The 17,760-nt window shown below is 45.9% G+C and overlaps 1 protein-coding gene across 1 annotated transcript; it reads right to left on the minus strand.

Annotated features, from left to right (window-relative positions):
• Positions 1-9,277: 9,277 nt before the first annotated feature.
• COMMD9 (COMM domain containing 9) lies at positions 9,278-17,416 on the minus strand. The gene is made up of 5 exons (XM_069017125.1): positions 17,337-17,416; positions 16,502-16,641; positions 15,747-15,781; positions 13,436-13,539; positions 9,278-12,629 (listed from the first exon to the last, which is right to left on the minus strand). Exons 1-5 carry the CDS (start codon positions 17,361-17,363, stop codon positions 12,489-12,491), a joined length of 447 nt encoding a protein of 148 aa, XP_068873226.1. The 5' UTR covers positions 17,364-17,416; the 3' UTR covers positions 9,278-12,488.
• Between the last annotated feature and the right edge of the window lie 344 nt (positions 17,417-17,760).

Here is a 17,760-nt window from a genome sequence, read left to right on the forward strand (position 1 = left end):
GGCACAACAGCCAGGAGATCTGCTCGCTGAGGTTGTGATCCCCAATTATCATTCCAGGCTGCTGCCTGTCTGCAAGACAAGAGCTGTGGATGAGGCTCACAGAGCTGCAAATCTTCAGAGTGGGACAGAGTGTGCACAAGGAAGTGCTGGCATGTGAGGCATATCTCTGACTCATCACTGAAGAGATTGCCCAGGGAGCCTCAGTTACAACAGGGAGATTGGTGGCTCATACTGCAGAATTACACTCCGTTTCTTCTCTTGAGCAGAATTACACTCCATTTCTTCTTCTCTTGAGCACTGCAGGGCTCTGAGCCAAGTTGGCCATTGGAGCAGGTATGGGTTGCAAAGGTAAGTTCAGGGGTTGTGTTCAGAAAACTTGCAAAGCATGTGAATGGATGCTTGAGTGGGTCCATCTCCTGTGAATCCTCTTTAGCTGTTGTGTTAAGAGTACAGAAATCTGGCAGAAAATGACCCCCCCTGCTTTCCAGATGGTCCTCAGAGATCAGAGGGGCTGGGTGTGGCCGGTCTTAATTTCTGGTAAATCTGGTTGCATTCAGTAAGATCCCAGATGCACAAATCCTGTGGGTCACACTGTAAGTCTGGTCACATTTGCTATCACAGATGCACAAATAGTGCAGTTTATTGGAGCAGCAGGTTATGGATTACTGTGAGATTGATGGAGATAAATTCACCAGACCTGCAAAATATAAATGGATAGCACTATGTACAAGTGTTCCTGGGTATACTCCAATGCAGTCAGAGACAAAATCTTGTCAAAAAGGCTCCCTGCTTTGGGGAGGAGAGAGGAGCAAGTCGATGTCTGCAAGGTGAGGTTGTATTGTCATCTTCTGCCACTGAGGATTTCAAATGCCCATTTATACTTCTGGCAGAAGTGGAGGTGAAACCGTAGTCGAAATACCCTGTTATTGGCATCATAAATGGGAGGGGGGAGGCAGCCATCTTATGTGTAAATGAGGGATATGGAGAGTTACAAAGGGAGCGATTACACAGTCTGGGGTTTGTGTACGGGTAGAACAGAACCCTGATGTGTTAGTGTGTCACTCCCTCTTCCACCAGTTCCAGAGATAAGGGTCCTCCCACCTGATAACCTATCAATCAGCAGGCCATCATGCCCACTGTCATGCCAACATAATCCGTTCACCACATAATCTCTCAGCATATCTGATGGAAAGCCCTTCACTACTTATCTCATGGCATATCTCATGGTTTTAGGCTTTCTTCCTACACTGCAAAACACATTTAAACCTTTAAACTACACTTAAAGCACAGGATGAGACAGATTAGTCCCATCCATTCAGAAGGGGATACAGTATGGCCTTAACTTGGCATTTCCAACCTGACCTGTCCTAGGCAGAGGGTGCTGACCTGCCTCTGGCTGCAGTTGAGGTCAGTGCAGCTGTGTGCGCTCTCAGGCACTGGGAGCAGAAGGCACCATGAGTTAGCACTGCTCAGCTGACGTGCAATAACATGAAAAGGGGGTGGGCTGAGTGTGTGGCTGAACCCTGAGATTTGCATGAGCTTAAAACCATAAAATGCAATTACTCTCTGGGGATTCATTTACAACCAGTTTCAGTTTGTGATCAGATGAGACCATGTGACAATGTCTTTACTGTACCTTGTCATCTTTTTTCCCTTCTGGAAGACTGCCTTTCCGGAAGTATTTCTACTTTAGTTGTCTCCTTGAATATCAGGATATGTCATTTTAGGGCGATCTGTCATTTAACTTCAGCAGTGTTGCACAGAGTCTCTTAACAGCACTTCTGGGCCTGCTTCAGTGGATCGTGATAATGTGGTAGATATCAAATAGAAAAGGATCCTGGAGTGGATGAAGGGTGTTGTGGCCATTGGTTAATGAGATATTTGGGATTATGTTTTCAAGTAAAGTGTTGGGAATTAAAGAGAGAGTGAGTATTCAAGGGCATTTTATCTACTGGGAGTGTTTAAACCTGGAAATACACAGTATTGTTGATAACACAGCAGGATTAAAGTCTGCTGCATCAGATTCAGCACAAATTTGGTTGTCAGCTAGCAGCTAGAGCACAAAGTCCTTTAGCAGCAGTTAATTCTCTTCTTTGGAGGCTTTCTGCTTGCTGACTGCTAAATTCCAAATACTGGCTGACAATTGTCTGTTTCGAGCACTGTCTATTCTTAAATCTCCCTTCTGAACGGCTGCCTGGCTCCCTGCTGCAGTACTGGCTCACTGAACAGCTGACTGAACTCAGCACTGGAATCAGCAGGACCAGGTGCATTCACTACACACTCCAAACATGGCATGGCTTGGGGATCTGGCCTTTTGGGCCAGAATTAGGAGACATATTTTTAACGCAAATTGTTTTTTCAGCTGAATATAGGTATTGTTCTTCTAAATCCAAGGCTTTGCTAAGTCTGACTGGAGTTAGGTTAGTTAGCAGTCAGGTCATGTGTGTTAAAATAGGACCACGGTGTGGGTTGCTCTCAGCCTGCCATTTCTCATCACTAGGCTGACTGGGGAATGTTTTCAGTCTGGTTGCTCGCAAGGAGCAGAGCACCATTGATCCTTCCCCTCCCTGCATCAGTCTCTCTCACTTTCTTTTCTTTTTTTTCCTGTAATGCACCTAGCACCAAATAAAAAAAGGGAAGTTGTAGTCACTGGAGCAGTATTGATGCTGTCTTGCCTTCCTAACAGCACCCACCTGGATACAGAGCCCTGTGCTGCCTGCAGTCATGTCACAGATTAATTAACACCAGCCAGCCCAGTCCTGTGTCCTCACAGCAGAGCTGCCCTCCAGACTGTGCTCCAAAGTGCACAGGAAGGTGCTACCATGGCATGAAAACCAGCTGGGGGTAAGGAGGGAGAATCTGTGGAGCTGGCTTGGGTTTGCCTTTGTTTTCAGAAGCGCAGGAGGACTGCGTGGCCATGCAAAGGCAGTACAGAGTGACAGGGACTCTGGGGCAAGTGATCTTTTTGGTGATGCATTCAGAGGACTCCTGGTGGAGGGCTCCTGAGGGGTGTGAGAAGAGGAAGAGAGGCAGAAACACTGGTTAAGGGGCTGGTTTATAATTATAAAACAGCTTGTGACATTCTCTGTGTAAGCTGACATACAATAGGTCTCAAGGGGAAACAAACAGACCCATAAAGTTCTTTGTAGGCCAGCCCAGATAAAGGACAATGCCTGAATAGAACTAGCTCATTGCAGGCATTTCTCTGTCAGGTGTGGAATGTCCAAATATCATGAATGCTATAATAAAAGTGAGTTAATAAGGCAATAAATGGCAATGATGAAGTCCCTGGTTGATTTCAGAAAAAACAATAAAACCCTATTTCTATTTCACTTAGGACAGCTGAAGGCCCCTTTACTGTTCCCTCCATCTGCTTCATCTCAGGTTTATTTGAGAATACGTCATCACTCCCCCCATGAGACATCCCTGGTATCTGCAAGCTCTGCAGACCTCCTAAAGGCCTGCTGAGGCTGTACTGCCTCCCAGGGCATATTTATTCTGTACCATATCTTACAGTAAATGCCTGGAAACCAGCATTTTAAACAAAAATAAAAACCAAAACACCCTAGGCAAAAGGGGCCTTAGCTGTGAAAATGAAATTAATGTCAGTGAATTGATCAGAATCATCCAGGCTTGGTTCATTCGGAAGTGCCATAATCCCTTCCTCACTTCTGCATGCACGTGTGCTTCATACAGCGGGGACTTTAGATACATGGAATTTATTTCCTGTGCCCATTCATCTGCCCAGGCACAGCCACAGGAAAGGAGAGACAAGGCTAAGGGATAAGATGCTACTGGAGAGGTGGAGAAAGGAAGCGGGGGTATGCAGGGAAATTCTCTGGATAGTTGCTGATTTACATGGAAGGTCTGAAATTGAGACAAAGCAAAGGGGGTTCTTCCTAAACAAACAGATGGGCTGGTCTTTCACTGTGGCCTTTATTCACAGTTTCCTTCTGAAGCCTTTCATATGAATGAGGTAGAAGGACACACTGTTAAAGTGGGTCAGGGAGAGGTGAAGAGTTGCAATCAGCTGTAAAGCCCAGCAGGATGCGATTCCTTTGAAGAGCATTGTGATAGTGATTTAGGTCCAGCAGTTGAACCCCGTTGTATTTTCAAAGCTGTGTGGTACTGTGCTCCTGAGGAACTTGATAGAGAGAAATTCTGCAAAACACTCTTTTCTTTGAAGGCAGCAGAAAATCATTTCAGCCTTTGCTGTCGTAGGGAACACAGAACTCCAGTATCGACGCCTTTGTCTTGGCAAAAGGCTCAGTACACTTGTAGGTTCCTTTACCTGCATGCTGCAAGAGGCTTAATACCAAGTGGATCAGGTAATTATTCTATCACCCCCAAAATAGGTGTAACGTAGCTTTTTACCTGCTAGGCAGAAGTCAGAGGTAAAGTGAGGTGCTCAGAGTCACTGCAGAGACAAGCACTCAGCTCAGAAGTCTGTGGTTCCAGGCCCCACTCTCACCCCCACCCAGGCTGCCTGTTCAAGTTTTACTGGGGTCCCAGAGGCAACATCAAGGCCTCCAGGTCTGCTGTAAAAGCCAAACTCAGTCTCACTACCCAGGGCTGGACAGGCTGTTGAGCCTGGAGAGCTGCAGCTGCTCCTGGGACCTGTTTGTTTCTGCAGCCAAGGAGCTGTGAAAAGTTTGATTTCTTGTAGGGCATGCAGAGCTCTCAGCAAAACCAGGCTGTGGTCCAGAGTTGCACCAGTGCCTGCTGTTAGAACAGCCCTATGCTAGAGGGTACTCCTTCCCCAGAACCCTGCTAATGTGCGTAAGCTGCCTTTACTTAAGAATAAATATCATTAATGACCAGAATGTTGATTTTGTATGCAGTGATTGTCCCCAAAGATTTTCCCCCCTCTCTAGAGAAATACTAATTAGTTGAATTTCATCACCTCAAAGTCAAGTTCATTTTCAGTTACCAGAAGGCTTCATAGCTCTCTTCACCATTTCAACAAAGGACCATCTCTGTAACTGATTTTGTTTTTTAATTTTGGTACTTTTCATTTATTCTTGAATTTTTGAAATAGGATGGTGTTCTGTCACTGCCAGAGTGTAGTCTGCTCTGGAGTGGAGAATGACAGTGTGTGTGATACAGAATGATACAAGAAAATGGGATTGTAGAGGAAGAAGAAATTTTAACCAAAAATGCCACAACAATCACTTCTCTTGGGGGAAATTGTACCGAGATCCCCTCTGACACTGCAGATTAGATGGGCTCAGAGGGAGGGTTATCAGAAGTATATCAGAAGTATCTGAAGTTCCAAAGTAAGTATTCCACACCTCTGAAAATTGGACCATTTCTTTGTGAGCTGTCAGTGGTGACACAATCCACCCATTAAACTGCATAGATCAGCCTCATTTATCTAGGAAAAGATAAGACTGCTGCTGTGTCAGGCAATTGGAAATCTGATCCTGAAATAACTACAGTATTTTGGTGATGCATGAACACCAGGAGACAGGCTCCTGGGTGTTACTGATGGGAGTACTGGTGGCAGTCAGTCTCCTGTATGGGGCTGTGAAGACAGGGTCACTGCCTCAGAGAATGTGCAGCCTGGAGAGGTGCTGTGCAAACCAGAAGATGGAATGAAGGTTCACCTTGACTAGATTTCTTGCTTAGCTGTTTTATTTTACTGTTTTGAAAGCATAGGAAAGGGTTTTTTTATATTTTACTTGCCTAAGGACAAGGCAAAAATGTGGCCAGCTTTCATTTTGTTTAAAGGGTCTTTGCTTTATTGAGAAGTATGTTACCACACCCACAAGGGAGCTTTGAATGTGTCTATTTCAGTGCCTTTATATGAGGGAGAACTTCCAAGACAGCACCAAAGGGAAAAATGAGGTCACTGTAAAGCAATGGCTAGAAATTGTAAATAGGATTGCGTACAGGGCTTATGTGGTAGATGGGAATGATAGTGATGTTTGAAGTTTACCATCTGTGCCCAAGAAAAGGAAAACATCCTGAGACACAGATGGCCAAGTACACTTTCATGCTGTTCTTTTCAGAGAGGAAAAAAAGTAGTTTCTAAATACAGTTCTCTTAACTTTCAGTTATGCAGTGCACTAAAGACATGCCTTAGTGTTTCTTTGATTTCACTCTGATCTTCTGATTACTTATTTGTCATCAGACACAAAAGTATATCAGTTGTCTGTTGAGATCCAGTTCCAACTTTCTGGATTTTTACCTTTCTGGCTTAATAGAGCATGGAATAGTACTGGCTGACACTAGTGGATTGAAAAAAAAATAATGTTCAAAAGTAGGGGTCATGTCTCTGGGTAGGCTTAAAAGTAAGATAAATGCAGAATCAGGCTTGGGAATGAGGCCCCAATGCCTAAATGCCACCAAGTAGTGAGGAACCAGAATACTTCAGACAGTGGGTATCTTACTGATTCTGGTCATAAATCTTCAGTGAGTTTTCTGTGGGTTGAGGCCTGCCACTGTGTGGAGTAGAGATACAGGTTAGGGAGCCTTGCTGACCTGTACAGTGATTTGTTTGGAAGTGAAGATGCCATTTGCCTCAAGACTTACTGATACAGATAGTGTGTTTGACACCCTGGACCTACAGTCAGTGATAGAGTTGTAAAGAAATCAGCATTTCCAGTTATCCCTATCAGTGCAAAGGCATTGGTACACTGCAGTCGTCTCATCCAGGTTTCTTATCACTTCTTTTCAGCACAGTGCAGAATGTCAAAGCAAACTTGATTTTTTTTTTTTTTTTTTTTGCAAGAAACTAAAGGGCCCACTGCAAGGTCCAGATTTTGGTGTAGAGTTCCTCGTGCATCTTATTTGCAAAGCTGAGTTATAGCCCTCTAAATTACCAACAAAAGCACTGGCCAACTCTAGCTAACAGCTCTGATGGATGCTATTATATTTCTGCTGCTAGTTGGCACTCAACCCTCACTATCTCATCAGCATAAAGGGATGCTGTCAACTTGACAAATTGTGTCTTCCTTAGAGGGGGGAAAAAAAAGCCGTACCTACTATTGTTCCAAAGCAGCCTTTACAAGAACAGTGACTAGAAGAGAGTGAGGATGAAAGCAGGGTGCTATTTCACTGCCTCTGTTCTGTGTGTTTACTCTGCATATTTGACAGCCCTGTGTGGTGTGCCAGTGTTGCTAGTGTGCATTAGCACTTCCCCTCCCAGACTGGCAGGATGATGCCTCCTGGGAGGAGGGGGTGCAGGAAGGTCATTGAGGGGAGGGAATGCTTTCATCCCAGGCCATGTATTAACAGCAGCAGCAAAAGTGAGTGGAAATGCAACAAGAGAATTTGTATATACATTGCACAGCATGCCATTGTGCTTTGAGCACTGTTTTAAATTGGTTTCTGACATGCTTGGGAAAGAAGGAACTCTCGCCCCTCCCAGCCCCCCCATCTTACTTCCTTCTCCAGATGTGATTTTTACAGTGTCCTGCTCACCACTATTTAAAGATAAATCTGTGCAAAACTTGCATTGTCTGCGAGAGGCCAGTTTGGAAACTTCAAAGTTGTCAGCATCCCTTTAAATACAACATTGTTCTTTCCCTTGCGAGTGCCAAAGCTCTCCCTGGAGGACTATGCATCTAACCTGGCACAAAGAAGGGAGAGTTCCTTCTTCTTTGTGTTTAAAATGACTGGCACAGTGCAGAGAACCGTCTGCTACTTCCATCTCTGCCGTCTTCCCCTAAAATGTGCTCAGCTGCCTCAACCCGCAGCTATGGGAGCAGTTGGGAGACCTTTTGCTGAGCAGTGAATAATATCCCCCTTCTGGTTTGGTGCTCTTTGGACTCTGGCAGTCATTGATTTGCTTCCAGATTATAAGGAAGACAGCCCAGACTGCTGTGTCCTGCCGAGAAACTGAGGAGGGAAGAGAAACGGGAGACCGAGCTCGCCATCTCCTGGGGAAAAAGAATTTATACTTTCAGGAATGTTTCTTTTGTGTGGCACCCTTTGGTTCTCAGTCTCCTTTCATTCGCACGTCCCCGGCGTGTCGCCGAGATGGTCAGGTGCTTTTCCGAGCCCAGCCGGGCCAGGCGGTCCCAGCTCAGCTGGCTGGAAATACTCACCTGTGGTTAAGTTATGTCCAATTCTCTCAAAGACAGTGACATTTAGGCTTGAGTGTTCTAGCGAGCTAGGAGGACTGTAAATCTCGGCTCGTTTTCTTGCTCTCTATTGAGGTTTGGGCCGGTTATTCGGGAAAGGTTCTTCCCCCAGGGTGGCTGGGCACTGGAACAGGCTCCCCAGGGAAGTGGTCACAGCACCAGCCTGGCAGAGTTGAAGGGGTGTTTGGACAACACTGTCAGGCACAGGGTGGGATTGTTGGAGCTGTCCTGTGCAGGGTCAGAAATTGGACTCCATGACCCTTGTGGGTCCCTTCCAACTTGGGATATTCCATGATTTATTCTTTCTTAAAGGCCAGTGTTGCAGAAAGCTTAGGAAGCTTGTGAGCGTGCAGTGCCAACTCTGACCCTGCCATGGTCCCTCTTCTTGTTGTGATAGTAAAATACACCAGTGAATTACGTCACAGGGGGGATGCACTGCGTTGGTATTTTTGTTACATATTTCATAGGCACTTCAGCAGCAGCAATGTCAGTGGCAAGACTCATAGGCACTAATAACTCCAGAAAAGAGGTTTATAAAGCATTGAGCAGCAACAGTCAGGTTCTTATGTGCTTAAAAGGGCAAGGACTGTTTGGCCACTGATCCTTACAGTGAGGCTTGGAAAGGATACTTAGAATTTTTTGAGTGTAACTGAAAAGTTCTGGGGAGGTGGGATTCCTCAACTTCAAGTGCTGCCACTCTACAGCTTACTGAGATGAATCTTTTAAGGGTGTATAAAAAAGAGTGGTGAATGTATTAAACTGCTCCTTCTGTAGGGGTTATTATGACTCAGAATAACGGCAGTTACAAAGCAGCTGAGGAAATTACACCACTAGGTATGTCGTTCCTGGTACCAAAAACTGAGATTAAGCTGGACTGTTGTGATTTTTAAGAGAGATGTTCATTTAACAAGAGATCTATCCCAGATTGGTCTCTTGATCCCAAAATGCCTTTTCCAGTCCTGATCTGGGCAGGATCTAGAACACCTATACTGTGAAAGAAACTACTATATTCAGTGAAAATTAGATACCAAAAAAATAGAAACTAACATTTTAAACTTAGGTCGAAACAAATCTAAACCAGATTACTAGTAACAAAATAACTTGTTTGAAGTGAAATAGTAAGACCTCAGTTAAAAACAAAACAAAAATTTTGTACAGATGGTAGCTTTGGAAGAGCTTGAATATATAAATTTCACATATTAAACTCAAAACTTTAAATTTGGAGTAATTATTATACCTTTACCGAGCCATCATGAGTCTTACAAAGTCTTCTACTGTTTTAAACCAGTGTTTAAAGATCAGTAATTGAAGTAGAAGCTAGGAATCTTAGAGGCATTTTCTTTCTAAGCTTTTCTTGCTCTCAATCACATCTACACCATTTTTAGTCTGAACACCCTAAAGTGCACATTTTCTTGAAGTAAAAGGAAACATTGTTTGTATTGTTTTGAATAATACAAAGTAGGCTTTAATGTTTTTAATGCTTTTTCAACACTTTGACACAGATTCAACATGTTTGATTGTGAAATTACAATTTGAATTTAACTTGCATACTTGTGTTTTACAAATAAATTTATCATTGTTTTGCTTACAGTAACTGAATTAGCACCATTATCAAGTGTACATGTAGAAAATGAATTTTCTATTTCTCAAATACTGGAACAAGGATGGAGCTTTTAAGGTCCACTTCACAATGAAGGCTTGTGCTTTCCTGGCAGGAGTTCATTCAGGTGATGCACATACTATGACAGCTCATTCTTTAGTAATGTCCTTGGACAATCCTCCAGAAACACTTGTGGTGATGACCCCGTTCAAGGGAGATGCAAACTGTTAAGTGAAGAATGGCCACTGCAATTCTGAAAGGCACAGAACACAGAGCTTACAAGGCTTAGCCATCAAAAGTGGAGAGGGATTTTACTGCTTCCTAAATAGGAGGGAAAAATGGAAAGGCAAGAAAGAAGTAAGCAAAAGAGGACAGTGTTGGCACAGTAACAAACTGGTAACAGGGATGAATACATCATCTCTTGGGCTAGCCCTACCAAACAGCAGCAATATGTGCAGAGAGGATGAAAATCTAACTCATTTTAAGAGAGCAATAATTTTATTAAAAAGATCACATATGATTGCCTGCAGTAGCAGTAGCAGGCAATTTATTCTTTCTGTGTAGCAGCCTCCATAAAAAAGGACTTTAATGTGAAGTTCTCCTGCTGTCTGGGTAATGACGGTCCTACTCAGCCTCCCTTGTTTTATATACCTTTTTCTGAGCAGTCTCAGCTCTTATGGCTAAGGAGATTAGAGGCAACAATAAAATACCTAACAATTTAGGCAAAGATTTGAAGGCAAGCTCTCACAGCATCCTGAATCTTGGCTAGAAAATACCAGTGTCTTCTTGCAGAATGACTTGAAATCTACCCCTTGAAGTCACCAGATGTTTGGCATATGCCATCTGATCCAGTGGGCACACTCCTTTTCATTATGACTCCACAAGCAACTTTTAGCTACCTGCAGAAAGCTCCACTCTGCCACTGGAAAAGCCTTTTCATTTTCAAGTCTTTCTTTTCTTTACAACTAATCTAGTTGTGTAATTGTTTTACATGACAACAACTATCAGTTCTTCATTGCATTAGACCCTACATTTTGACTGTAACTTCAGTATTTACCTCAAGGATTTCCACTGTGTTTTGACTTCCTCAGCTCCTCTAACACTGCAGTACTTCATCCTGCATCATTTGCCTCCTCTGTGATTCTCACCTTCTAAAACAGTACTATATAAACTAGATGAGATTTTTTTTTAAGGCTAGGCTGCAAAGGCAACAAAACTTCCTTGAACTGAAGTAGTCTGTTAGAGATGTTTTTCACAGCTTGACTCTTACAGAACATACTCTTAAATATCCATCTTCTCTACTCAGATGTCCCTATTATACATGAAATGTACTAGTTTGCCTTGATACCATATTAAGCATTATAATCTTTGCTCAAAGTAGACTTTGACAAGGGACTGGTCACACAGTTGATCTGGATGCACAAGCTGCATTTCACCAGTATCTTTTAAAGGCACAGCCTTCACTTATGCTCTAGCCTGTACTTTGGGGGATGTATAAAATTAATTAACAAAGTTCTTGTAGTTTATGCACCCTTCTGGAATGATTTTGTGTTTCCACACAACAATGTTTTGTGTCTTGAAGGAGAGCCCCGCGTTGTAGGAAAGATTGGATTTTGCCATAAATACTTTTGGATACAGACCTCTGTAGAAGCTCACCAGAAAGAAGAATCTGAATTTTGTTGATTTTCTGCATTTAACTCCTCCACATTCTCAATGCACATATTTTTATAAACTTCTAGGTCAGGGTCATCACCTCTAATATTGTATAGAGGTGGTGCCCATGGAAAAAAGGTGTCCTGAAATTGTATTATAATGAAGAGAAGGAAGTTTAAAACGTGAATCAATTTGAATAGGAAACAAAAGATCCTTCTTCAGCAACAAACATGAACATCCATTAAACTAGCCTAGAAACTTGGCACCATCACAAAGAGACTGAGGTAACCCAGGAAAACATCTCCTCCAGACTGAAAAGGATTCACAAAATCAATTAGCAGTTCATTCTTTAATTAAATGAAGATTTACACAACCAACAGAACACTTTGGAGAAGTATAGGCATGTATGGCCACAGAAGGGTTTCCTACAGCACAGACAACAGCCTTCAATTCTTCATTCTCCCAGTATGGTTTTTGTGCAGCAAAGGCAAAGCCCGGAGTCCAATAAACCCCAAACATGAATTACCTGAACTCCTTTTTCCCTTTTCAAACCGGAGGAAATGAGTTCCTGCTAAAGATGTTCAGGACAGTCATTTTGCAAATGGTGCTATGAAGCTGATCAGAAGGGAACGCGTGGCAGCGTCACTGCCCTATTTCCAAGCAGTAACAACGATCTGCAGCACGGCTGTGCTTCACTGAGAGGGACAGTGCTACATGCAGCAGGCACCTCAGTCCATGCACATTTCAGAGAAGCACCCTCCTTTCCTCATGTCAGAAGGCAGCCCATTGCCCAGCTTGAGCCTTTTAGATTCTCATTTCAGGACAGAGATAGAACTTGCTTCATTGGCTGCAGCTATTTGCTGTTTCCAGTTATGACCCTTGTGATTAAGCCAGAAATCCTCTTCTGAAATGGTGAATAAATTTTGTTCAACAACATCATAGGAAAGCACTTTTTGGCATCCAACCAAATGAATATTTGAGTGTTAGCTTTTCAAGAGCTATCTCATTCATCCAAGAAAGAAACCTGTTTAGTTTTGTTTTGCTGAAATAGATAACATGTTACACTAGGCTGCAACTTCAGACAGCTGTAGGTAGAGAATACTTCCCATCCTTGCTTCCTTGCTGCTGGAATCCATGCCCTTGAGCACTCATTTGTTTGCAACGGCAGGAAGTTGGTCCTGAATCCTTCCCAGCCCTTCTAACACAGTGTCCAGGGTTTCTTTGCTCAGTTCCACAGGCAGTGCAGAAACAACAGGATTATTTCCACATAAGGCAGCATCTTCCTGAATCTTAAAATAGGAATGCAGATGTTAGTTGTAAAGAAATTCCTTCATGTGTTTTTCCAGGGCCACTACAAAAGTCAGTGTTTAATACATAGATTAAACAAAATGGTTTGAATTTGGAATCCAGCTCCATCCTGAAGAACCACAGCACGCTTCCTAAGCTGTGTGCTCCACTAGTGAAATGCACTCCCATTGACAGAATGCAAGTGAGCATCCACTGCCATGAGTATTGGGAAATTTTGAAAATACTTGTGGCAGGAAGCCACATCTGTATCAAAAGCATCTCAGCAGATACCACAAAGGATACTTAACCCCACCCCAAACACAGAAATTAGATTTTAACTCCTCCTCTGAATCCCACCCATCTGATTTTTATTGGTTGGGGGGGATCCACAACAGAAGCAGTAAGTTAGGTATACTCCCCAAATGATAGATGTGCCAGTGAAGGAAGTTATTAGTAATCTAAAGTCATTTCCAAACTAATGAAGCCAGCTAAACATGCTGATGGAGTGCTTAGACTTAAAGGATGATGGCTTCAGGATTTATCTTCTTTTTTTTCTGTAGAAAACAATAGTGACTAGGAACAAACACGGTGACTTCTCACCTGCTCATGCACAGAAAACTTCTGTGCAAGAGAGCTTTCATCAGACACATCATTCCCAGGCTCAGTGGTATTTCAGGTATCATCTCTGAAAAAGTCTAACTGCCCACCAGGCAAGAGGCAAGCACCACATGCCTGTCTGAGCTGGTTTGCCCAGGCAAGTCAGGTGCTGGAATTCATTATTTCAGTCCTTCCCAGCCACTGCCATTACCTTTAACTGCAGCAGGCAGGTAGGGACTGCCATTCTTACGATGCTGTCTGAAGATGTCTTGATGTCCACCCTCCAGTCCATGTCCACGAGCTGAGGCAGGGAGACTGAGGGATCAAAAAATGGCTCTGTTAGGTCCAGCAGCACAGGATGATACCAGACCCTGGAACCTGTGCCTACCACCATGCACGTGCCTCTCCACTTCTGGCCCTGGGAAGCGTACAAATTTAGTGCTACTACATGGTTTCACATCATTTTGCTCTGGAATAAGCCAGTCTTTGAAGGCCTCCTCATGACACTGGAAGGGTAAAAAGGGTTCTCCCATCATTACATGCAATGATAGTTCAGTGCAAGAAGCAGAGGTGAATTCCCAAAGCAGCTGGGAGCAGAGAGCAGTCATGTCTTCTCCACACCTTCATCCCCTGCCTTCCCCCTGCTACACTCAACTAGTGTTTCCTCCTGTGTTGCTCTGGCACCTGCATGCTTCTTGCTCTGCTCTGAAACTGGTAAGAAGGCACACAGGAAAGCTCCCAAAATCCAGCAATATAAAACATGTTATTTCAAGTTCCCCAGCCTAGGAACCAAAGCATCCTGTAGTACACCAAACATACTGGCAAACTGCAATCTTCACATTCCTTAAAAATACTTCAAGTATCGTCCTAATTACATGCAACCTAACAGAAACCATTTAACAGTCTGGTGCAATACTGACATCAATAGCCCAGAGCTGGAGACCTCTTGAGCCCTCCCAAGGAAAGAAGGACGGGTCTAACTTGGCTGCTTAGGGAAGAGCTGTCTCAGCAGGCAATTGCAGACTGTCTGGATTCTGCCTATCCTAAGATGCTTAGTGTCCTCCCCAGGGGTTGATTGCCAGCCTTCCTACTGACTACAGACACTCAAGTTGCTTCCTCTGTGCTTTATTGCCTAACTGATTTTTTTTCTGCCTGGGGAAAGGCGCTCTCTCCCTGCTCCTGCTGCTTCCTTGAGCAGAGCTCCAGGGGGCAGTGCACAACTGGCTGCCTTGCTCCTGCTTTTGGAACAAATTCCAGTTCTCAGTCAGTTAGGGCCGGCACTTGGCAGCATTTGCAACAACACAAAATGCATCTGTTTAGCCTCGTATGTTAATTTGTAAAGATTGATTGCTGGTGGCTTGGGAGGGGCAGGAAACCATTCACTTTTTTTATGTTAACACAGATCAATCTGTTGGAATGTCTGCCTTGGACCAGTGCCCTGGTCCCAATGTAATGCATGTCAGATACTTCATGAATACAATACTAAGAGAAGCCATTATTTCCTAGGAGACAGTCTCATTCCAGCAGGGTTAAATATTCATCTAACACATACAAAGACATAAGGGTCTGAGCAGAGGTCCTCCTCCAAGAGCCACACAGCCAGCCTTGCTTCAGGGCTGTGAAGACTTAGCCAGTGTGTTCTGGTGCTCTCATCTCTAACATGACAGCACTAAGGATGCAGGAAAAAGCATTCTGTGCTTTGGTAACACTAGAACACTGTTTAGTGTAAGCAAAGCATTAGCATTAGGCAATAGTTTCTTTCCCTATTCATATTCCATTAAAACTTCGAGGGACAGTGTATTTCCAGGTCTTGCCATATTGTTTAGCTGTTGGACACTACCTCCTTTGCTGGCAAAGCAAAGGGTAAAGAGGATCCATGCAGACCTCGGGGTCCTCTGTTATATGTCAGCTCTCAGTGGCAAGCCTTTAAATGCTACAGTTGTAAAGAAAATCTCCTGGGGAGAAAACCAAGTGTTGTAGCTACAGGAACACCTAACTAGCCATGATACTGTTGTTAAAGTTGGCACTCCTTAATTACGTCAGTATTTAGAAAGGCAAGGAAAAAGCAAGTTACAAATACATGCAGTGTGCTTGCTGATGCATGGAAATGAAAGAATGCACAGGACTGACAAGATATGCAGGGATGAGGTATTCCACAATATATACACATCCTTTACAGTGCAGTTATTGTATATGAACATCCCTTAAAGACCTGAATGAGGAAGTCAGAGTGCTTAAGTTTCAAAAGTTTTGCAAGTAATTGCTATACACTGCACTCTGCAAGGCAGCCCCAGGCTGAGCTTTGAATAGGATTCCTTGAGCTAGAAACAATTTAGCACAGGAGCAGGGATCTGAATACAAGTGTGTTAGCTTCTGCTAAGCTCTGCCATGCCACAATCATACAGCTCCATCTAAGCCCAGCAGGGATAACCCTGTGCCATGCTGGGATGCACTGCTCTAAACTCCAAGCTCAAATGACTTCAGGAAACATCAACTGCATCGAGATGGGAACTACTACTTACTCTGACTTGCTTGTGCTTCATTCCTCCAAGCAGAGCTGTGAAAAAGTGGAGAAAAACAGCATCAACAATGCTTTGAGAAAAAAAAAGAGGCAAGCATTTAGCATGGCTTATCCCTGACTGAAGGGTCACCAGCAGTAAGCAGGGGACAGAGACTGCCTATGCTACTGAGTGCCATGGAAAGGCTTGGACTGGTGGGTAATGGCAGGCAAACTGCTGACCAACTATGGGTTCTTCTGGAAGGGCAGCTCATTTAAAGCCTGTACCTTTCTGCCTGGTTTTATCAAAGCAATGGGCTCTCAAGCATTGAGATGTACAAGCAGAACTGCCCTCTGCTACTACCTCATGTATGCTCTATCCCCTACAGTGCCTTTGCACCTGAGCCACAGTGACAAATGGATGGGCATCTGGATACTACCTGGATTTTTTATTGGGGAAATCCAGCCCTCTACGTTTTATCGCCATCAGGACCATTCTTCCACCACACAGCTGTTAAGATAAGAGGGGCTTTGCATATTGGGAATGTGGCCCCCATCCATTTCAAAAGTCATGGGAAAACTCTGTGTGCCCATGGCTGTGTTCTGTTGGCCATTTCACTCATGACATAATCTGTTCAACTCTTCTCATCCCAACCTGTGTGGTTGTGCCAAAGGCACACACAAAATTCACCGAAACAAGACTCTGCATGTCGCTAACTATCCACATACGCAGGCTTTGACTCTCCAGCTGAAAGCAAATGGCAGGTGGGTAGCACTCACGTATTCTCCAAGATTATCTTAGTCAAGAGGTTTTTCAGATTTTGGTGGAAGTTTTCTGGGAAAAGACAGAGGATGTCTTCGGCCCTGGTCAAGCCGCGGTACACCACGTGCCGGGTGAGGTTGTGCAAAGCAGACACCAGCTGTCAGGAGGGAAGAGGAGAAGGGGCTCTGCTGGGTCGAAAAGCATGACATACAGCACGGGACGGGCCTTCACAGCCAGGAGACACAGCTTCTGCTGCGAGCCGCACACCACCAGAGCCTCGGGCATCCAAGTACGGCCCGACAGCCTTAGCAGGAAGGGGCTGAGCTCCTCGGCGCCCTCCGGCCCGCAGCCTCAGCCCGTTCCCTTCTGCCCCGGGCGAGTGTCGCCGTGACCGCGCACACCCCGTTCCAGCAGCGGCCGCGGAGCCCCGCACCTTCCGGAGGGCCTGGGCACCTCCCGTGCTGGCGCCCGCCCAGCCCCGCTCCCTCCGTCCCGCCGGGGCCCGCGGCTGCCCCGCCCAGCCCTACCTGCTCCGCTTCCTCGGCGCTGACAGCGAGCCCGGGGCAGGCGAGCCCGGGGCAGGCGAGCCCGGGGCAGGCGAGCCCGGGGCAGGCGAGCCCGGGGCAGGCGAGCCCGGGGCAGGCGAGCCCGGGGCAGGCGAGCCCGGGGCAGGCGAGCCCGGGGCAGGCGCGCTGCGCCAGCGGGCCGAGCGCGGCGGGCGGGCTGGAGAAGCACTCGTGGCACAGCTGCCGCACGGCGTCCTTGGACGGCGCCTGGCGGGGAGCAAAGCGGGGGCGCTCAGCCGCGGCCCGGCACGGCGGCCCCGTCCCCCCGCGGCCCGGCCCCGCTCACCTTCAGTAGGATCTGCAGCGCCGCCATCTCGGCGCCGTCCGCGCCGCCGCGCTCCGCCCGCCGCCATCGCGCCGCCGTCACCGGGGCGGGCGGGCCGGGGGCCGGGGCGGGGAGCGGGGAGCGGCCCTCGGGGCGGGGAGCGGGGAGCGGCCCTCGGGGCGGGGAGCGGCAGAGCCCTCGGGGCGGGGAGCGGGGAGCGGCCCTCGGGGCGGGGAGCGGCAGAGCCCTCGGGGCGGGGAGCGGCGCGGCCCTCGGGGCGGGGCGCTGCCCCTGCCGGGCCGCTCGGGGCCGTCTGTGCCGCCAGCGCAAGTCTCTGCCCTGGAGTGTTGCTGGGAACGCGCTGCTTTCGGCCAGCGGGAACGGAAGGCAAAGAATTTATCATGGCACTACCGCGGCGATATGGACCATTATCTTTGCAAGCTGC

Source organism: Aphelocoma coerulescens, chromosome 5 (genome assembly GCF_041296385.1).
Source record: "Aphelocoma coerulescens isolate FSJ_1873_10779 chromosome 5, UR_Acoe_1.0, whole genome shotgun sequence".
NCBI lineage: Eukaryota > Metazoa > Chordata > Aves > Passeriformes > Corvidae > Aphelocoma > Aphelocoma coerulescens.